The 22,713-nt window shown below is 48.3% G+C and overlaps 1 protein-coding gene across 2 annotated transcripts in view; it reads left to right on the top strand.

Moving 5' to 3' along the window:
- LETM1 (leucine zipper-EF-hand containing transmembrane protein 1) overlaps positions 1-22,713 on the top strand; it is a 48,807-nt gene that overhangs the window by 13,805 nt on the left and 12,289 nt on the right. The window contains exons 4-10 of one of the 2 annotated variants that reach the window (XM_012664160.1): positions 3,842-3,985; positions 4,673-4,810; positions 6,547-6,750; positions 13,637-13,756; positions 15,426-15,557; positions 16,062-16,199; positions 16,891-17,022. In XM_012664160.1, coding sequence (XP_012519614.1) covers positions 3,842-3,985; positions 4,673-4,810; positions 6,547-6,750; positions 13,637-13,756; positions 15,426-15,557; positions 16,062-16,199; positions 16,891-17,022 — 1,008 coding nt within the window. Of the gene's footprint in view, positions 1-3,841; positions 3,986-4,672; positions 4,811-6,546; positions 6,751-13,636; positions 13,757-15,425; positions 15,558-16,061; positions 16,203-16,890; positions 17,023-22,713 lie in introns of both variants that reach the window. The other variant, XM_012664159.1, reaches the window with a different exon arrangement.

The following is a 22,713-nucleotide window of genomic DNA, read 5'->3' as shown; positions in this document are numbered from 1 at the left end:
CCACCATGTCCGGCTATTTTTTCTATATATTTTTAGTTGTCCAATTAATTTCTTTGTATTTTTAGTAGAGACGGGGTCTTGCTCTTGCTCAGGCTGGTTTCGAACTCCTGAGCTCAAACAATCCGCCCGCCTCGGCCTCCCAGAGTGCTAGGATTACAGGCGTGAGCCACCGCGCCTGGCCTCAGGCTTCTAGTTTTATACATCACTGAGAACATAGGTCTTTTTTGTTTAACTGGCTGGAATTTCCCAAGGGATGTTTTAAAAGGGGGCCAATCAATAGTGTGAAGAAGAGGGTTGCAGTAGGAGTTCAGAGTCATGCACTGGTGGGTGCTAGGCGCTGGCTGTGGTTGATTTAGGAGATGACACTCGTCCCTCTATCCTTACTTCCTTTTCTTCTGTCAGAGCTCGGGGTTTTGCCATTTCATTGAAGGAGATGAGACTTTAAGGAAAGAAAGGAAGAGTTGGAGCAGATGGTGCTGGCAGGGCCTGTCATCAGCATTAAGATGAGGGCTTGTGTAGATATCCTGGTTTTTCTTGGTTTGGGGTCTTATAGGCAATTTATTTGAACAGAATGTTACCGGTCCTGATAATTATAGGAAAGTGATTCTTAAAATTATAATTACAGCAAAGGAAAACAGTGTAAGAAATTATAAAATAAGTAAATAAAATTGGTATGAATATTGTTTAAGTGGAAGATACATTTGAAATGTGGTGATTTAACTTTAGGTAACTGTTGGATGCTTGCTGACCATGTTAAGTAGAGAGCAGCAAGCATGTCTGTGAAGGTCAATGTGGAATAGGGGCATTTGGGAAGTCTTTCTGTGCTCACATACTGGGCCCCAAAGTCCTGTGGTAGTCAGGGGAAGAGGTGTTTCTGGCCCCCAGGACACAGGGGAGGATGCTGCAGCACGATGCTTTAAAGTGACAAGGTCAGGGAAACAGCAAGCAGGGTCAGTGCTGACCCTCTAGCCCCCAGCGGCTGCTGTTGGACTCTGTCTCTGTGGATTTGACGACTCTAGGGACCTCATGTAAGTGGAATCGTGGGATTTGTTCTTCTGTGACTGCTTACTTCACTTAGGATAATGTCTTCAAGGATCATCTATGTTGGAGTATATGATTAATATTCCATTGTATGAATAGACCACCTTTTGTGTATCCATCTGTCGGTGGACACTTGCTTGCGTTGCTTCTACCTTTTGGCAATTGTGAGTAAATGGAATTTTTAAAATTTTAGTTTCCAATTGTTAATTGCTAGTATATGGGAATACAATTGATTTTTATATGTCAATCTTAATATCTTGCAGACTTAACAAATCAGTTATTAGTTTTAGTGGCTTTTTTGGTAAATTCCATTGAAGTTTTTACCAGGAATAAATTTTGGATTTTTTGTCAAATGCTTTTTCTGCATCTATTTAGATCAAATGGTTTTTCTTTTTCAGTTTTATTAATCAATGGTTGAGATTGTCAGATTGGATGAAAAAGCAAGACCCAATTAAATGCAATCTATAAGAAACATCATAAATACAAAGACACAAATAGATTAAAGGCTGGTGCGGTGGCTCACGCCTGGAATCCTAGCACTCCAGGAGGCTGAGAGGTGGGAGGATTGCTCGAGCCTAGGAGTTTGACACCAGCCTGAGCAAGAGCAAGACCCTGTCTCTACAAAAAATAGAAAATAGCCGATGTAGTGTCTGTAGTCCTGGCTACTCAGGAGGCTGAGGCAGGAGGATCACTTGAGCCCAGGAGTTTGAGGTTGCTGTGAGCTAAGCTGACGCCACAGCACTCTAGCCCGGGCAAGAGAGCGAGACTCCGTCTTAAAACAAAAAAAACAAAAACAATAGTAAAAAAGATTAAATTGCATTATTTCAGGAGAGGGAAAAAAAAATTAAAAATAAAAGGATGAAAAAGGTAAATTGTGCTAATGCTAGTCAAAAGAGGGCTGACATGACCACAATTAGTATCACATAAAGTAGATTTCAGAACAGAGTGTTGCCAGGCATAAAGACGGCCATGTCCTGGTGGTAAAGGGCCCAGGTTATCAAGAGGACGTTGCATCCTAAATACTTACATGCCTCATAACAGAAGCCAGACTCAGAATGTATCATGGTTGTGTATACGAAGTGTCCAGAGAAGCCAAATTCGTAGAAACAGAAATTTAATCATGGCCGGGCGCAGTGGCTCACACCTGTAATCCTAGCACTCGGGGAGGCTAAGGCGGGAGGATTGCTTGAGCTCAAGAATTTGAGACTGGGACTAGCCTGAGCAAGAATGAGACCCCGTCTCTACTAAACTTAGAAAGAAATTAATCGGACAACTAAAAATACGTAGAAAAAATTAGCCGGGCATGGTGGCACGTGCCTGTGGTCCCAGCTACTCAGGAGGCTGAGGCAGGAGGATCTCTTGAGCCCAGGAGTTTGAGGTTGCTGTGAGCTAAGCTGACGCCACGGCACTCTAGCCCGGGCAAAAGAGTGAGACTCTGTCTAAAAAAAAAAAAAAAAAGAAATTTAATCATGCCTGGCTAGGGCTGGGGATGGGAATGGAGATAAATTACAAATGAACACAATGGAACTTTTTGGTGTGAAAAAATGTTATAAATCTGGATTTTGATGATGGTTTCACAATCTCTAGATTTACCAAAAATTAGTGAATTATACACTTAAAATGGGTGAATGTTGTGGCATGTAAATTATACCTCAATAGAACTGCTGAAAAAAATTACTAGAGAATATCAAAAAACACAGGTGCCAACTTTAAGGGTCAGGGACAGGGTCTTTCCCTGTCTAAATCTGGCACCATTCAAGACTAAAGGCAGGAGTAAATTGTAAATAAGTAAAAAAAATAGGAATCCATGAGTGCATTTTGATAATAATTTAGAGTGCATTTAGATAATATAGAAAAATGAATATGCAAGAAGGCAGGATTCTCCCTTATTTCACAAGTGGAAACACGGACGCTGCATAGAACGCCTTGACCAGGCGACCTCAGTGAACACCACTGAATGACTGGTGGACACTGTGACACCTGAGGAGGGGACAGCATCCAGCAGGCATATCTCCTGCACCTAATCATGGAGAGACTTCAGACAGGCCCAAAGTGAGGACCTTTCTATTAATAGAAATGATGTCACTCTTCTAAAGAACATCAAATTAATTAAGGAATCAGTGGCAGTACAAATGATAGCATGGATATGAAGATGTTTTCTTGGTTCCTATGAGCCTAGAATGTAGGACCGAAGGGAAAGTTGAGCTTCCCGGGAAGCCAGCAGTGATTGTTCAGGGTTCACGGGGATTTCTGAGTATTTCAACTTGTGTCTTTCTTTAATGGCATCAAACATTGTTTTGTGTATGTCAGTGAAACACTTGGGTTTTTTCTAATGATTATTTTGTAGTATAGTCTTAGATCTAACCATCTAAGGGAACACGAGAGAAGTGTGCAATCAGCTGTCCTCTCTGCAGAGCCTGTGGGCCCGGTGGTATGGCCCAGCCTTCCCTGCTGTCCTCCTGCCACGCCAGCAATGCTAGTGCTCAACTTCTGCTGTTGCCTGCTGACCTCCCAGCCTAGTGTCCCTGCAGGAGTGGATTGCTGAAAGCACCCAGTGGCCAACGGTGTTAGCACTACACCTGCTTCTCTGAAGGCCATTGGCATGTGGTTTGAACCCTTGAGAAAGAAACGGGTTTCAGGAGATGTCTGCTGAGTGGTTTTAAAACTAGAGCCCTTAGAGAGTCCTTTGAGTCACTGCCTGTGGTTGTGCCTGTAAATGATTGTGGGAGAAAGGCTCAAACCCCTCTCTCCCATCCCCATGCCTGCTCTGTCCCACACTCATGGAGTCCCGCCTCTCCAGTTTCTCCGGATCTGCGCTGACCTCTTCCGCCTGGTGCCCTTCCTCGTGTTCGTGGTGGTGCCATTCATGGAGTTCCTGCTGCCCGTGGCTGTGAAGCTCTTCCCCAACATGTTGCCATCCACATTTGAGACCCAGTCCATTAAGGTGAGGCATTGTGGTAGCAAGCCCATTTCAAAATGAGTCCAGAATTCACTAGGATAGCTGCCTTGTTTGCCACCACTGTTTTAGGTGTTATTTGGAAGCTTTATGTTGTCTTCATGTTATCCTTCTGCTGTGCTCTAATCATTTAGTGGATGCTGTGCTTCAGATTTGTTTCTCTTTAAATGTGTTTTAAATATGGTTTTCTAGATAGGTGAGACCCCATTCATGGGTTGCAAGATCCATCTAGTGCAGGGTCAGTCGGCTATAGCCCACAGGCCAGATCAGGGATCCGCCATGCCCAGTCACGTGTGTCTGGTCCGTGGCCACTTTTGTGAGTCACTAGCAAACTTAAGCAGTTGTTTCAGACCACATGGTTCACAAAGCCAAAAAGCTTTACTGTCTGGCCCTATATGGAAAAATTTTGCCAACCTCTGCTCTAGAGGGTCACACATACTTTTTAAAACCATGAAATAGAGTTTCAGAATGTATTGCACTTAGATGAGAGTAAGCGTTTTGTGAAGTTTCTCCTAGTGTGTAGGGGGAGGTGTGAGATGCTGTTCTTGCTGGGGTCATGGTCTCAGGAGTTGGAGCACCCTCCTGAGCCACAGCCTCCAGGGAGGCAGGGTGGCCTGGGCTGGCAGGGGCGGGCAGGGTGGGCTGGAGCACAGTGCCTTCTCTTTGCCCTTGCAGGAGGAGAGGCTGAAGAAGGAGCTTCGGGTCAAGCTGGAGCTGGCCAAGTTCCTCCAGGACACCATTGAGGAGATGGCCTTAAAGAACAAGGCGGCCAAGGGCAGCGCCACTAAAGACTTCTCTGTGTTTTTCCAGAAGGTACCATGATGCTCCTGAGCCCTGTGGCTTCAGCCTGTTGACCTGAGGCTGGTTAGAGCCTCAGAGTACTGCTGTGCCTTGTCTGGGAGCTCTCCTCACTTTCCTTTCTTTAGTCTTTTTTGCTGTGCCCCGCAGAGAGTGGGGTTCCAGGCAGGAGTGGGCTGTTCCTTCAAGGAATTTAACCGAGAGCCTTGGCCAGTGACAGCTACAGTGTGTCAGGCCTCTCAGGGTCCTCAGGGAGATGGACCTGCTATGTCTAGACTGAGCCCCGCTGGCATTCAGAGTTGCTTGCTCGTGTCTTGTGACTTTGCCACAGTCCAGGTGGTAGAATCTGACAGAGGAGGGACCTAAGACCGGGACTTGTGAGGTGCTGGGTGGTCAGGTTGGGCTCTGCTGCTAGGCTTCACCACCTGACTGGAGTCAGTCAGGACGGTCCTGAGGGGCTGGTCAGAGGCCTGGTCTGTGTGGCAGAAGGGGAAGAAAGAGGGAACAGATCTCCAGGCTTTCCTGTGGCCATGTGGCCAATGAGGTGGGGAATGGGAGAGGGTGAGTTCCCTGGAAGGGTCCCCAAAGACGCAACAGGGATGATAGTTCCAGGGTCGTTGAGCTTGAGGGATGTGTGCCACTTTCTGGAGTCAGAAGACTGTGTCTGGTGCAGCAAGAGCTGAGGTCAGATGCTCCAGCTACTTATCTGTGCCATCTGTGATGTCTTTGTGCTGCAGTGCAGAGGCAAGCGGGTCCCACAGCCACAGCCCGAAATATTTGCAACATGGCCCTTTACAGAAAAGATGGCCACTTCCCACTGTCACTGTGGAAGGGAGCTGGGCACAGCCATGGGGGCTGCAGCATTGTAGAAGCCCAGGGGCTGGCAAGATGGAAGCCAGAGGGCCTGGGGACCGGGTCCTGCCTTTCCTGGGTCACTGTGAGGCGCCAGCTCCTGAGAAGGATGTGCTCATGGTCACCTGAATTGGGGTATGCTGTGTAGGGCATCCCCACAGGGGCACACCTGCAATCGTTTCTTAGAGTTGGTGTTCTGCACAGGCAGTTTGGATCATTTTGATTTGGGGAGCTTTTGGGGATGAGCACTAAGTCAGGCTGGTCCCCCTCATCTGTCCTCTCTGTGAGGGACCGTCCCAGCCCAACTCTGGGCAGAGACAGCTGGTGGCTTGTCCATCGGGTGGGAGGACATGCAGACAATCATCCAAAGAGCCTCAAGTAGTCTGAGCTGTGGGGCTCAATCCTCTTCCTAAAGGGCAAAAAAGTTGGGTCCCAGCAAGAAAGGGGCTTGAAATGGTCACCCACTCCCCTGATGCTCAGAATCTTGTATGTACACATAGGTGTGCCCTCTTCCCTGCCACCAAGCAGCTGGGGTCCTGGCACCAGGGTTCCAGGGTGCTGCCCCACAGCCATTTCCATAGCAGGGCCTCCCCCAGTAGAAGCAGCCTCAGATCTGCTGGCTCAGATGCCACCTATGATACCTGCCTGCAGCAAAGCCCACAGCATCACCCCTAGGTGAGCCCAGACTGTGGCTGCCTAGTGCTAGCAGAAGTCAGCAGTTTGTCTTTGGGATGTGTAGGCAGCTCCCAATAGGAGCATAGGTAAAGGTGGGTGGTCCAGGGTCAGATGTGGGGCCTGAAACTGGGGAGGGAGGGAGCCAGGAGAATACACACACACACACACACGCACACACACGCACGCACGCACACAGTGAATAATACCTGCGATTGCTTCTGCAGATCCGGGAGACAGGGGAAAGACCTAGCAATGAGGAAATCCTGCGTTTTTCCAAATTATTTGAAGATGAGTTAACCCTGGATAACCTAACACGGCCACAGCTGGTGGCATTATGCAAGCTGCTGGAGCTACAGTCCATCGGCACCAACAACTTCCTGCGGTTCCAGCTCACCATGAGGCTGCGGTCCATAAAGGCTGACGACAAGGTGAGCCACTGAGGCACCACCGAACAGGCTTGGCTCTGTTTCTCTGAGTTTTTACCTTTTTTCCTGATAACATGAGCAGTGTATCCTCATTGTAGAAACTCTGGAAGATACAAAACAGAAGAAGACAAGATCACTAGTAGTCTTGTCACTCCCAGATCATGACTTTGACAGTTTGTGCATTTCTGCCCGCCCTGTCCTGCGTGTGTACACACAGAGTGTGTGCATGCATATCTGTCTCTACTGTAGTAAATATTGAATCACATGGCCCTTACAGGTTTTCACTTGGCATGACATTCTGAGAGCCGCCCATGTCACTAAATATTCATTGAAAAGATGAATTTTAATGACTGCCTGGCATTTCAATAGTTGAATGTACCATGATTTATTCAACCAACACTTTAGCTAATCTTTTGCTATCCCAAACAACACTGCAATAAATATCTTTTAGCACAGCATTTTGCTCCAGATCTTTTTTTTTTTTTTTTTTTTTGAGACAGAGTCTCACTCTTTGCCCCAGCAAGAGTGCTGTGGTGTCATCATAGCTCACAGCAACCTCCAACTCCTGGGCTTGAGCAATCTTCCTGCCTCAGCTTCCTGAGTACCTGGGGCTATAGGTGTGATTCACCATGCCCAGTTAATTTTTCTATTTTTTATAGAGACGGGGTCTTGCTCTTGCTCAGCCTGGTCTCAAACTCCTGACCTCAAGTGATCATCCTGCCTTGGCCTCCGAGAGTGCTGGGATTACAGGCGTGAGCCACTGTGCCCGGCCTTCTTCCATCTTTTTACTTTCAAGCTTCCTGAGTCCTTATATTTACAGTGTGTCTGTTATTGATTTGATCTGGTCTGGCAATCTTTTAATTGGGGTAGTTAGTCCATATTTTTTCTCTATTTGTCCCACCTGTTCTATGTTCTACTCAGTTACTTCATTTCTTAATTCCTTCTCTCTTTCCTTTTTATTTTTTCCTTTTCTTTCCTTAATCTGCTTCCTTTCTTACCTTCTTTTGGATTAGTCAGGTATTTTTAGATTATTTCACCCCCTCCATTAGCTTATTATTACTTATTAATTACTACAGTAGTTTCCTAGAGTTTGCAGCCAGCTGCTACCTTCCCTGTCAGTGCTGGCACCCAAAGACACCTGGGCTCCATTTACAACCTGAACCCCCCTCTGCCCCCTGTGGCGTTGTGTTTTTTTTTTTTTTCCACCACCCCGAGCTTATTTATAGGCATCTGCATTTTTACCCTCCTCACTGGCATTCCTTCCTCCCCGCATTTCTGTGTTTCCATCCTGATTATTTTTTTCTACATGAGGAATTCCCTCGAATATTTCCTAGGACATGGGTCTGCTGTGGTGAATTTTCTTAGTTTTTGTTTGCCTGGATGTGTCTTTGTTTCCCTTTCCTTTTTATAGGGCTTTTTCCACGGGTACAGAACTCCAGGCTTGCCGCTCTGTTCCTCCTGCACCTACAGGTTCTCTCGGTGTCTGGCCTCCACCGTCTCTCCTAGGAGGGCAGCTGTGGGGCCTATCGTCATTTCTTTGAGATGTATCTTTTCTCTGGCAGCTTCTAAGATTTTTTCTTTTTTTGTTTTTTAGCAGTTTTATAACAGTGTATGTGGGTGTATCTGTCTTTGTGTCCATCTGTTTATTGATCATAATGCCCCGTTATAGCAGGAAATGCTGCCTTTACCCCTCTGCTCCCCTCGAGGCCTCCTCACTGTCCATCAGCCTCCTTCACCTCGTCTCAGTGCATGTGCGCTTCTCCGTATTTTACACCCTTCTTTGCTTTTAGGTTACTGACCCTCTCTTCTTCTGGGTCTCATCTATTACTTATCTCATGAGTTCTTAATTTCAGTCCTAGAAATTCTGTTTGGTTGTTTTTTAGAGTTCTCAGGTATAACTGTCCATCTTGTCATCTGTTTTCTTCAGCACACTAGTCATAGTTCATATCTGATTACTCTAATAACTGAGTGGTCTGTTGGTCTTTTTCTTTCTGATTAATTTATTTTTTATTTTTCATTTTTTTGGAGACAGGGTCTCACCCTGTCACCCTGGCTGGAGTGCAGTGGCTTCATCACGTAGCTCACTGCAGCCTGGAACTTCTATTTTTTTATAGAGACAGGGTCTCACTATGTTACCCAGGCTGATTTCAACTCTTGGCCTCAAGCGATCCTACTACCTCAGCCTCCCAAAGTACTGTGTAGGTCTTTTTCTTTTGTTTTCTGTCTTGGTTTTGTTTGTTTGTAGTATTTAGCATTTCCTGCATGCAGGTATTATCTATGGAGACTTATAGCAGTTCAGAAAGGGCCCACCTTTGTCTGGGGAGCAAGCCAAGGGGCCTGTCACCCATACCGATCAAGGCCAGGGCCAATAAGGAGCCTGAACTTCCACCCTTGCCAGGATGCAGCAGCACACCCAAGCCCCTGACTGGGATGGCAGCAGAGAAGGCTGGGCAGGGAGCTGGTTCTTTCATCCCCAATAGTGGTTGTAAGCTACCTTCCCCACACGCCCAAGGTGTCTGTAAAGACCAGGTGGGGAGCCTGGCCTTCCACTGTCAGCTGACAATAACAGTACATTCCCCTCACTGGTGGGGTGGGGTCAGGACTGCCCAGCAGTAACAAGGTCACCTGCAACCGCTGTGCCAGTGGAAGCCAGGTGAGAAACAGTAATAAGACACTTCTTCCCCAGCCAGCCAGGGAGGCATCTGTGGAGGCCTCATGGGGAGCCAGAACACTCGCCAGCCACTCCCAGCAGTAAGAAGAAGTGCCTCTCCCCTGAGGTGTCAACGGAGGCCAGATGGGGAGCCTGGACTCCAAACAGGGCAGCACTCCCACCTGTCCTAGAATGTGCCTGTTTTAGTTTAGAAATATGACTGAGTGACAACACAATTCTGTCAATAGAAACTTGTTATAGGTCCTCTGGAAACAACTGGCCACGTGACACCTGGACATCTGTGAGGATTGGGGTTCTGCCTTCATTCCTGTGTGCAAGGAGGAGCCAGGTGGAGACATTTTTGAATGGGCAGGAAGTAAAACACAGATGTTAGGGTTTGTGGTTGGTCAGGGAAAGCTGGACCTCAGGGGAGATGCAATCAACTTTGGGCTTTAGCTTGGCCCTGTCATGAGTAGATATGAGACTATCCTGAACAAATCATCATTTGCAAATTCTATAAAAGAACACACCTCCCACCCTGTGCCAGAGTGGCATCAAAAGAAGCCAGCTAAGACAGAAGATTGAAATAAGATCCAGATTCTCGTAACATAGTACCCAGAATGTTCAGGTTTCAATCCAAAATCATTTGTTATGTTAAGGACCAGGAAGATCTCAAAGTGAATCAAAAAGGTGACTATTAGATGCCAACACTGGTACGACAGGTGTTAGAAACACCGGGCTGGGCTCACACCTGTAATCCCAGCACTTCAGGAGGCAGAGGTAGGAGGATCCCCTGAGCTCAGGAGTTTGAGACCAGCCTGAGCAAGAGCAAGACCCTGTCTCTACAAAATACAGAAAAATTAGCGGGGCGTGGTGCCATGTGCCTGTCGTCCCAGCTACTCGGGAGACTGAGGCAGGAGGATTGCTTGAGCCCAGGAGTTTGAGGTTGCAGTGAGCTATGATGATGCCACTGCACTCCAGCCTGGGTGACAGAGTGAGACTCTGTCTCAAAAAAAAAAAAAAAAAAAAAAAAAAAAGAAAAGAAGCACTGGACAGGCTGGGTGCAGTGGCTCACGCCTATAATCCTAGCACTCTGGGAGGCCAAGGCGGGAGGATTGCTTGAGCTCAGGAGTTTGAGACTAGCTTGAGCAAGAGTGAGACCCTGTCTCTACCAAAAAGGAGGGAAAAAAAAAAACCTAGCCAGGCATTGTGGTGTTCACCTGTAGTCCCAGCTACTTGGGAGGCTAAGGCAGGAGGATCACTTAGAGCCCAGGAGTTGGAGGTTACAGTAAGCTACAATGACACCACTGCACTCTACTCAGGGCAACAGAGTGAACTCTGTCTCAACAGAAACAGAACAAGGCAACTGAACACCCCTCCTCACAACCCCCGACCCCTTCATTAAAAAAATAAAAATTCAGGCCAGGCGCGGTGACTCACGCCTATAATCCTAGCTCTCTGGGAGGCCGAGGCGGGCGGATTGTTTGAGCTCAGGAGTTCTAAACCAGCCTGAGCAAGAGTGAGACCCCGTCTCTGCTAAAAATACAAAGAAATTAATCGGACAACTAAAAATATATAGAAAGAATTAGCCGGGCATGGTGGCGTATGCCTGTAGTCGCAGCTACTCGGGAGGCTGAGGCAGGAGGATCTCTTGAGCCCAGGAGTGTGAGGTTACTGTGAGCTAGGATGATGCCACGGCACTCTAGCTCGGGCAACACAGTGAGACTCTGTCTCAAAAAAAAAAAAATAAAAATTCTTTAAAAATATGAAAATAAAAATAACAAACACTGGACAAAGGCTTTAGAGCAGCCGTCACAACAGTGCTTCAGGAAGCCATTACTGATTGAAACACTTGGGGAAATAGAAAGTCCCAGCAAAGAAAAAAGATACTAAGAAGAACCAAATGAAAACTTAGAACTGAAAAATACAGTAACTGAAATAAAAAACTCAGTGGGTGGGCTCGACAGCTGAATGCAGACGACAAAAGACAAAATCAGTGAACTTTAAGATAAAATGATGCCGCCCGGAGCGGTGGCTCACACCTGTAATCCTAGCACTCTGGGAGGCCGAGGCGGGCGGATTGTTTGAGCTCAGGAGTTGGAGACCAGCCTGAGCAAGAGCGAGACCCCATCTCTACTAAAAATATAGAAAGAAATTATCTGGACAACTAAAAATATATAGAAAAAATTAGCTGGGCATGGTGGCACATGCCTGTAGTCCCAGCTACTCAGGAGGCTGAGGCAGGAGGATCGCTTGAGCCCAGGAGTGGGAGGTTACTGTGAGCTAGGATGATGCCACGGCACTGTAGCCCGGGCAACAGAGTGAGATTCTGTCTCAAAAAAAAAAAAAAAAAGCCAAGTGAGCTCCAAACAGCATAAACCCAAAGAAACTTATACCAAGACATATCAGAGTCAAACTAATGAATACTGAAGACAAATAGTTTTGAAAGCAGTGAGCGAGAACGGCATCTTTACCTGCAAGGGAAAATGATTCAAATGACATTGGGCTTCTCCTCAGGAACTGTGGAGGCCAGAGCAGGTGGAACAATATTTTTCAAGTGCTGAAAGAAAAGAACTATCAGCCTAGAGTCTACAACCAGCAAAAATACAGGAATGAGGGGGCAACCAAGACATTGTCACATGAAAGGAAACTAAGGATTTGTCACCAGCAGACCTCCCCTACAAAAAGGGCTGAAGGAAGTTCTCTGACCAGAAAGGGAACACTAAGAAGGAACCTCAGAGCATCAGGAAGAAAGGACATGGCAGACGAAATTGTGGGTTAATACGATAGGCTTCCCTTCCTCTGCACCTTCTAAAGACCTGGGTTGGTCACGGTGGAATGATGGCACTAAGTGACGTGGTTCTGGTGCAGGTGGAGGAGATGTGTGAGACGCTGTTATAAATGGAGGCGTCTACACTTTCCTTGGACTGGTGAAATGACAACACTAGTGGATTATGATGAGCCATGTCTGTGTAACATGATCCCCAGAGCAGCCCCTGAAAACGCTGCTCAGAGAGACAAACTCAAACCTTAGAGAAATCAGAGTAGAACTCAGATAACCCACAGGAGGACAAGAAAACGAAAACAGAAACAAAAAGTAGCTTTATTCATAATAAATAAGCTGGAAATAACCCAGATGTCCTTGACTGGGTGAATGGAGAATGCTCCTTAGCAGTGATAAGGAACTGACTTTGGATACGTACAGCAACGGCTGGATCTTCAGGGACCCCCGAGGTTACATCCCGGTTACATGCTGAGCGATCCCATTTCTGTAACATTCTTCACTGATAAAATTACAGACATGGAGACGAATGTGTCTGGAAAGAGCAACCTGAGGGATCCTGTGGGGATGGGAATTGTTTCTGTCTTGATTGATGTCAATGTTCTTCTGGTTATGATATGCGATTTTGAAGGATGTTACCCTTACGGGAACCCAGTAAAGGGTGTGTGAGATCTCTGCATTCTTTGTTACAACTGCAGTGTATCTACAGTTATGTCAAAGCATTTAATTTTAGAAATGGAGGCAGTGGTACCACCTACCTCAAGGATGGTTGAGGGCAGAGGGCTCACTGAGGTGACGGTGAGGGAGGACTTAGGAACCGTCTGGCGCGGATGAGGTGGCACCCAGCTGTTTGTCTGGCAGCGGCCTGTTACTTCTCTGTTTCTTCTCTTCTCACCTGTTGCCCCTTGTGTGGCCTCTGTACCCTCTGTCTCTGGGACTGCTGCTTGCTTTTTCAGATTTGGGTTACATGACCTCAGGCTGAGGGGGAGTAGAAGGAGCCCCTTGGGATATGAGGCCAAGATATGCCTTCAGAGTGTTTGGGCCCCTCCCCTTCTCTCCCTCCTTCCTTCTTTTTCCATCCTGGGAACCCTGAGAATGCTTTGGCAGATGCTGGACTGTGGTTATCAGGAGGTGGCAGGCACAGCCAGGGCTGGGCTGATTCTGCCACCAGGGGAGATGGGCCCTTTCTCTGAGCTGTTGAGGAGAAGGTCCACGTCCCCAAGCAGGGATAGGTAGAGGTGGCTCCTCTGCGTCTTGGAGTTAGTCCGGCCATCCTGCACTTCCCAAGATCCTGTCCCTCAGTCGGGGGGTTCTGGTCACTTCAAACCTAGAACTGGGCTTTGGTGGTGACGGTTTGTCTTTTTCTTGGCAAAGGCTTATTCCCATATGTGTTACCATAAATACCATAAACCGCTGAAGACCTTTCTCATTGATAATTAATTGACTTCCTTTCCTAGCTGATTGCTGAGGAAGGGGTGGACAGCCTGAACGTCAAGGAATTGCAGGCGGCATGTCGGGTACGGGGCATGCGGGCCCTGGGCGTCACAGAAGACCGTCTGAGGGAGCAGCTGAAGCAGGTGCGGAGTCTGAGGGTGGGCTCGGGCAGATTCGTAGCTTTCCCTTCTTGCCAGACCCGAGCAGACTTATTGTGGGAAACTTCAAAATCAAAGACCAGAGACCCACTAAACATTTTTTTCAAACTCTGGGCAGGTGGGCCTGGTGAAGCCACGCTGTGGCCTACCTGGGGATGCCTGGAGGTTGGCGGCTATCTATTAACCGTCTGGTCCTACCACACATACACGGCATCCCCGTGTTCTCGACTTTGGTAGCCTTTTGAGTATTGCTTTGGTTTTTCTCATCTCCTTTTGGTTGATTTAGGTCTTAGTAACTTACTTTTCTCTTGGTTATCTATAGTCGGATGAGGCCTGAGGTTCATATCCTTTGAAATTTCTGGGGCACGGTCACATTTTGACTGTCTTTCTTAAGTGTGGCCAGGGAAGGTTTGGGTAACATGTCCCAGTTTGACCTCTGGAACTGGCCCTTCTCTCAGCTGCCCTCTGAGCAGCTGTCTGGTACACGGGGGCCGCCTCCCACCCACTCAGGTGTTAGTGCACCCTGCCTTTCAGCAGCTTGAGAAGCCTCGGGCAGAAATCCAAATGCCAGGTCTGTGTGGCACCGATCCTATCAGATGGAGCAGATTGTACGTTGGGCGGGTGACAGCCACAGCCATTCATCCTTTATATCAAGAGACTTAAAGGGTACAGGGCTTGAGCCTATCTCCCTCCTGACTGCCCTGCCACTGCCTTTCTTGGCAGTCACCTGCTTGTCTAGTTTTTTGTGCAAGCTCCAAGTGTCGAACGTCTGCTTCCCCTCTTTAACACAAACAGTATTTATCATGGGATACATCCTCACCCCTTTGTCGTCCATGGGCTGCATCTCTGATGCAAAACCTTCTCTGTGGTATGTCTGGTCTGGGTGTGCTGACCATCCCTGGAGCTATTCCCAGCCTTCTGGAGCACAGCAAGGGCACAGGCAGCACACACAGAGATGTCTGTGAGTGGGAGGCCGTGCAGGCACTGTTGCTGCCTAGGCTGCTCAAGAGAGGCTGGCACATGGGGGGTTTGGGTGTGAAGTTCTCTCATGTTTTCCTTCTCTGTCCACCTCTGCCCAACATTTCCTCCCTATTCATAGGGTTTTTTCCTCATCTCTTACCCTGTGCTCAGTTTGTGTCTAAACACTGTCACAGTATTTTTTGTCCGTTTGAAGATTGTCTTGGTGTCACTAAAGCAGCCTGAAGACACCTGGCCTGTAGCAGGCTGCGGCACTTGGTCTCTGAGTGAACTCAGCGATGCTGCCTCTGGGCTGTTTTTAAGGGAAATGCCTGCTTGCCGTTCTTAAGGCCCCTGGTGGCTGCTGCAGGGGTGCCAAAGACCCTCTGGGTGCTGCAGGCATCTTTACCAAGGCGGTTGTTGTCTGAGTCACTGCAGTAGAGCAACACGCAGGCCATTAAGGCTCAAGGTTCTCTTCCCTGGAGAGTTCCTTCTGGTGGCTTAGTGGACTGATTAGCGCAAGTCCTGCTTTGGCTGTTGCATCATTTCCCTCCTCTTCCCAGCCACACCAGAATAGTAGAAGAACATTCTGGGGTTGAAAGCCTTGGGCCACCTGTGGGTGGACCTGTGGGTGCACTGAGGCTGGTTGGTGGGGTGGGAGCTGCACGTCTGGTGAGATTCGGGTCTTGGTTTCTAGTGGCTGGACCTGCACCTGCACCAGGAGATCCCCACGTCACTGCTCATACTGTCCCGAGCTATGTACCTCCCAGACACCCTCTCACCTGCCGACCAGCTCAAATCTACGCTGCAGACCCTTCCAGAGATCGTGGTATGTGTTGTCAGGAGACCCCTTTACCTGGTCACTTTGTAAGTGGCCCCCTCTCTTCTGGGGTGGGGGAACGGGGCACCGGAACACTCACTTCCTCAGCTGTAGGAGCCCCCACCCAAGAGCCCCTGGGTCTACCCACTGCCCCTCATGTCTCCCTCCCCCCGCCCAGTGTGGCACAGTCACTCAGTGCACCCTGAGGGATCCTGACCCTGCCACAGGTTGGCTGTACGCAGCACATCTGTAACACAAGATTCACCATTTTTGCCAGTGGTTTGTCTCCTTTCTCTAAACGTCAAGGGATCATTTGATAGGCACAGGAGGTGACCCCCTGTGCCTTTCCCAACAGTTGAGGGACAGCGTCCCAGCAGTGCATGCTGTCTATTTTGTGTGAAGCCCTGATGGTGACAACACTCAGAGATAACGGGGCAGGGGCAGAGGCTCGGGGCAGCATAGGCCTCTGGTGGCTGCTGGGGTTCACTCACAGGTGTGCCCTCCTCTCCAAAGGCGAAGGAAGCCCAGGTGAAAGCGGCCGAGGTGGAGGGTGAGCAGGTGGACAATAAGGCAAAGCTGGAGGCCACACTACAGGAGGAGGCCGCCATCCAGCAGGAGCACCGGGAGAAAGAGCTGCAGAAGCTCTCGCAGGTAGTGGTGAGCAGCTGGCTGCGGCCTGACCCTGCTCCGTGGGATGCGAGGCTGTCCTGGTCCAGCTCACCTAGAAACTCCCTCATGCCCATGTACTTGGCCCCACAGTTTGGGTCTTGTTTATTCCTTCCTGGAATGGCCTGGGTGGCATACTGGATTCAGGATGGCTGGGTGTGGGACCTCCCCAAGGGAGAGCCACAGTGGTACCTGTGGGGGTGTGGTTTGGCCATCTCTCCTTAGTCTGGGTGCCAGTCATTGCAGAGGGCCCCACTCAGCACTAAGGCAGTGCCCATCTTATTGGGGGCTTTGCCTTAAGAGCACTAGCAGAGGAGCCTCAGGTTCCCTTGGGCTCTGGGCTATGCTACAACTTAGCCCCGGGTCCTCCTGGGTCACTTACATGCGCAGCCACCCACAGACTCAGCCTCCTGCTCTGCAAATGACAGGGTGGTGTGATGGAGTCATGGGGAGAGGCCAACGATGAGGGGAAGTGCTCTGGCTTCCTCTGTAGAGGGGCCTCGGGACCTGGCCAGTTGTGGGGCAGCTGCATGGCGAGTCCTCCAGGGCGAGCCTATGCCAGGTGCACCACCTAGCGTCACCTAGAGGCCTCTTCCAAGTGTGGCCTCTGTCAGTCACACCCATGCTGCCTCTGTGGGCCAGCGTGGTGCTGAGCTGGCGTGGCCTTGCATTTCAGAAGGACGTTGAGCTGGAAGGAGCAGAAGCTGTCCCTGGGGGGCCAGTGACTGAGCCACAGCCAGAAGTGCCTGATGTGACCCTGCAGTCTGAGACCCTGAAGGACACTGCCCCAGTGCTGGAGGGCTTGAAGGTAACTGGGGCCTATAACAGCTCCTGAGGATATGGGGGCTGAGGTGGGTGTGGTCTGCTTAGTGGACGATGGGCAGTTGTGGGGCAGGGATAGGGACAAGTTGAGAGGAAGTGGGGGCAAGGGAGTGAGCATGAGGCCAGGGGACCCCAGGTGGCTTGGGGGGTGTGAGGAGAACAAGTCTGGCTTGGTTCTGAGCTCTGCCCAAGCGCCTGGCAGGTGAGGCTGCTGTGTTCTGTTGTAGGTTCTGACACCTGAATCTTGGTTTCTAGGCCCCTGTCAGCCTGCCTGGGCAATGGCTCAGCCGGTAGGAGCCAATGGCACCTGCTGGGTGACCCAGGCTTGGGGTACCATCCAGACCCCATGTCAGCCTGTGAGGCACAACACGTCCTGCGGCCTCACCATCCTCAGTTGACCTCCAGGCTCTTGTGCTGCCTGTGTGGGGCTCCTTCTGTGCGGAGCTCACAGGGACCCTGGCACCAAGGAGCAGGTCCTAGGGCCATGTTGGGCAGAGAAAGTGTCTGATAGACAGAGGGAGACAGCTTGGCAGCGGGAGCAGGAGAGACCCGGGTGGGAGATTTCTGTCTGGGGTGTCAGCCAGGGGATCCTGAAGGAGGTAAAGAGGCAGCAAGCCTGGCCCCACCTGCAGAGGTCAGGAGGAGGCCACCTGTGAGGTGGAGCATGCTATTCCCTAGACACAGGTGGAAGAGGGTAAGTGGCTTCAGGTGCTGAGGGGTGAGGCCTGAGCCTCAGGTTCTGGTGGGCAACATGGGGTGGGTGGCAGTCTTGTCAGGAGCAGTGGCAGAAGCAGTAGTCCCTCTCGGCCTGTGGGGAAGGGCAACCCCCCTGACCAAGGCGGCTGACTGGAGCCTGTGGGGACTCCTTTTGAAGGCTGGCATGGCTTGGGATAAACCTGGTAGGAGGTGGAATTCCAGGGCCTCACCTTACCTGGTGGAGGCCAAGGGCCTAAGGAAAGCAGGTGTTCACCCTGCTGGTGGCCCTCAGGCCCGTGGGGAGTGTGGCCCGGGAAACACGGAAACAGACATGTGGTGTCATCCTGGCTGGGAGAAGGAGCTCACCAACCAGGCAGCAGTCTCAGGAGCCTGGGCAAACTAGGCTCGAAGGGTGACCAAGGGAAGGGGGCCCCAAGCACTCCTGCAGAAGTCGGGGAGCTGGGCTACCAGGTGTCAGGGACTGAGTTACCACTGTCATTTGTAAGGAGTGCAGGGCTGGAGTAGGAGCCAACAGAGCAGAGGTGGGGCCTGGCAAGGCCACGGAGCACATTTCTGGAAGGACCAACGCTGCAGGTCAGCAAAAGAGGGACAGGCTGGGCGTGGTGGCTCATGCCTGCATCCCAGCCCTTTGGGAGGCTGAGGTGGGGGGATCACTTGAGGCCAGGAGTTTGAGACCAGCCTGGACAACAAAGCGAGACCCCATCTCTACAAAAAATAAGAAAAATTAGCCGGGAGTCGTGACACACACCTGTAGTCCTAGCTACTCGGGGGGCAGAGGCAGCAGGATCCCTTGACCCCAGAGTTCGAGGCTGCAGTGAGCTATGATGATGCCATTGCACTCCAGCCTGGGAGAGGGAACAAGACCCTGTCCCAACAAAAAAAAGTATGGATCCATCAGTAATAGGATGGGATGGTTGGCTAACTTCGTGGAAGCAGATGAATCCCATTTCCAACGATTGAAAGACTTAGATGTAAAAGGAAATTTAGGACTCTTGGGAGAGCATATGAACTAAGGGTTGAAAGCACAACCTTTAAAAAGTTACAGTGGAGAACTTTGGTTCCCTGAAAGGATAGCATAGCATGGAAAAGACAAGCACCTCGTTCCCCCAGCCAGTGCAGATCTGGAGAGTTCAGTGTTGGGCGTCTTTGCTCATGAGGGTAGAGGGCTGAGCAGCTCCATCACCAGTAAGGACATTGAGTTGGTAGCGGAGAACCTTTCCATGAGGAAAACTCCAGGCCCAAATGGCTTCACAGGTGAAGTCACTGATGAAACAAACACTGAGAGTGTTATGTTTGTATCAAAATATCACATGTATACCATAAATATGTACAACTATTATGTATCTGTAACTAAAAATAAAAAATTTAAAAACGAATAAAACCTTTTTATATCTATGTTTATAGAACATACAGGAAAGCCAGCTATGAGATTGCTGGATTGTAGGGTAGTTCTATTTTAGTTTTGTGAGGACCCTACACTGTTTTCCTTAGTGGCAGTACTAATTTATTATCCATTCCCAGCAACAGTGTATGAGGGTTCCTGTTTCATATCCTCGCCAGCATCCTTATTCCCTGTCTTTTGGATAAAAGTGATTTTAACTGGAATGAGGTGATATATCATTGTTTTTTGTCGTTGTTGTGGTTTTACAAGGGAATGACACTGTATCATTGTGGGTTTGTTTGGTGTTTTTTGTGATAACGTTTTATTTACACAGAATTATAAATTACAAAGTATTATTTTGCTCAATCCTTTTAACCACCAGGTGAGGCAGACATGCTAGAGGGTACTAGCTCCATTTCACAGGCAAGAATGGAAACACTGTTCCCATATTTGGTATAAGACAGCTGGGATTTAAGCCCTGGGCTTCCATACTCACAACTGCTTTTTTCCCATGACTTTGTGATACATCATTTTAAAGTAACCTGATTTCACAATGCTTTAAAATATGGGTAACATCTATGACATCTATTGCTGGCAGGTTAACTCTGGAGCCAATCAACCTAATTAACTACCTCATAACCTGGCACATTTTAAGGCACTGTTATAGCTCTAACTCAATTTCACAGGTATGTTTGAGGGCCCCAGGAGCCAAAATTGCAGCAAAGCTGACCTGAAAGGACCAGGAACACAATGGTTAAGCATATTTCCAAATTTAACCTAGGCCTGGCACATCCTCACCCATTGCTCAGATGGCAAGCTGAGGCAACCAAGTGAAGGCCTGCTTAGAAGTGGACACTGATGAAAAAACACAAGAAGTATCAGACTGACTTCTTTAAGGTTAGCATCCTCAGAAAGCCTATTGCCGGTCTACTACATTACCAGCAGGACAAAGGGCAATACTTCTGGAGTCCAGAATATGCAAGAAAAAGATCAATTAAGCTGCCTGCCAGGTGCCCAAAAAGCCAAATAGCACTAAGTTCATCCATGCCAAACTGAGAAAATGGTTCATTTCTTCCCGATCTTGGTTTTAAGGAGAAAGATGATAATCACAGAAACCAGGAAATTCCATCCTAAACCCCGGGGGGAGGGGGAGGAATGGTGGGCATTTCCCAGACTTGATGGTGCAGGGGCAACACAATCTGCCACTGTGAAGGGGAAAAACTATCTTGGTCAGGTTTGGTCTTCCACAAGACAATGGAACCAGAGACTAAGCAAGATCAGGGCTTGGGCGACCAATCCTGGGAAAAGTAGGTCTTCCTCACATGAAGTGCAAAGGTCCATGGGGAGAAGAGTCTATGAACACCCTAAAATTGTAAGCAAAATTTTGAATATATGCATGTACCAGTCAAAGTGGTCCGTCGTTCTCAAATCCTGATCTAGAGAAAGGGACTAAACCAGTTGCAGACTAGGATACAAAAGCCACCAGATGCACTTACAGCCAGCCAAGTCTGACAGCTCTCAAAGCCACCACTGAAAACTTGGAACATGGATTCAAAGAGACAACTGAGCACTTGTTTTTGCATTCTCCTTCCTAATTGTATTTTGAGTCTTTTCAAAACAAAGTCCTGGGAATACCCAGATTCAAGTATGCCCCTGGGCTTGATTCACTGTTGCCAGGAGTCTTAGGGATCCTCATACACATGCTTGAGTCATTCATTCACCAATGTTTAACCCCTGGATAGAAGATCTGACAAAGCAGGACTCCTTACTCCCTGGCATGTGATTTCAGAGGTGGCAGCAGCCAAAGTGGAAAACACTGGAATTTTTCCTTGGAACTGGACTGTGATGAGAGGTTCCTGCCATGAGCATAACCGACTGTCTTTTCCTTGACCCTTCCCTTCATTTTTGAAGATAGAGCAGAAAGTAATCTTCTCTGAAGATACTTGATAATTCCAAAACCCAAAAACACATGCTCCCAATGCACTGTGCTTTCAGATATTCTGGGTCTAGTTCAGCTGGCGGATGAGCTGATTGATGCGTTCATCTTGATAGCCAGGTGAGCCCATCTCCTTGAGGAAGCCCACTTTATTCTTGGTAGCATGACGGGCCACCGAGAGTTGGAAAGGACGCAAGAACCATGAGATCTCCTGGAAATGTTTCTCCGCAAAGGCAATTTCATGAATGAGGTCTTCCAAGCAAATGACACCAAACTTCCCCAGGTGCTCTTCGATCACTGTGTTATCTGTCAGAGGGATGGTCTTATTCTTGACCTTGGCTTGTCCACGTTTCAAGATGAGTTCTCGGACGGACTTCAGATTTGGAAATCCCCGGGTCACATACGGTTCCACCATACGCAGCAATTTTAGTCTCTGCGGGGTGACTCTAACAAAGACACCACTGAAAATTTTCTTTAGGCGAAGTCTTGCAATGGTCTTTTGCACCAGTGAACTCACCCCATTAATCCTTTGGATGTGTACAACAAAGGCCAAGGAATGTTTATCCAGCAATTCTAAGGCATGAGGTTTGACTTCTGGTCGTCTGAGACGCACCCTCTTGTGCTGCTGCCGCCAGGAATCATGTAGAAACGATTCCAGTAGCTTAAACCTGGGCCCTTTTTCTTTCCTCTGCTCTTTCTTTGCCAAAAGTGCCTGCTTTGCCTGGGTGGCTTTGAGAGCTTGGTAAGCCTTCCTCTTTTTCAGATTTTTGGGAACCAAAGGAATTTTTTTCCTTTCCTCTTGCTCCGCCGTCTTTCTTGATTGTGGTTTTAATTTGCATTTCTCTGAGGATTAGTGGTGTTGAGCATTTTTTCATATACCTATTAGCTGCTTGTATGTCATCTTTTGAGAAATATCTGTTCAGATATCTTGCCCAATTTTTTTTTGTTGTTTTTGTTTTTGACAGGATCTCACTCTGTTGCTGGGGGTAGAGTGCAGTGGCATCATCATGGCTCACTGCAACCTCAAACTCCTGAGCTCAAGTGATTCTCCCGCCTCGACCTCCCAGAGTGCTAGGACTACAGGCATGAGCCACTGCCCCAGCCCAGATTTAAGTTCTTAATCCATTTTAATTTGTTTTTTGTATATGGTGAGAGATAGGGGTCTAGTTTCAGTGTTCTACATATGCACATTTAGTTTTCCCAGCATCATTTATTGAAGAGACTGTCCTTTCCCCAGTTTATGTTCTTGGTGCCTTTGTTGAAAATGAGTTGACTATAAATAAATGTGTGGGTTTATTTCTGTGTTCTCTATTATGTCTACCCTCACACCTGTACCGTGCTGTGTGGTTACTACAGCTTTGTGGTATGATTTGAAGTCAGGTAATGCGATGTCTCCAGCTTCGTTCTTTTTGCTCTTGATTGCTTTGGCTATTCAGTGACTTTTGTGGTTCCATACAAATTTTAGGATTTTTCCTTTTCTGTTTCTGTGAAGAATGTCATTGGTATTTTGGTAGAGATTATATTGAATTTGTAAATAGTTTTGGGTAGTGTGGACATTTTAACAATATTGATTCTTCCAATCCATGAGCATGAAATATCTTTCCATTTTTTGTGTCATCTTCAATTTTTTTTTTTTTTTTTTT

Source organism: Propithecus coquereli, unplaced genomic scaffold (assembly GCF_000956105.1).
Source record: "Propithecus coquereli isolate 6110/MARCELLA unplaced genomic scaffold, Pcoq_1.0 Scaffold862, whole genome shotgun sequence".
Lineage (NCBI taxonomy): Eukaryota > Metazoa > Chordata > Mammalia > Primates > Indriidae > Propithecus > Propithecus coquereli.
The sequence above is the reverse complement of the archived record's forward strand: the minus strand, read 5'-3'. Positions and strand labels throughout refer to the sequence as shown.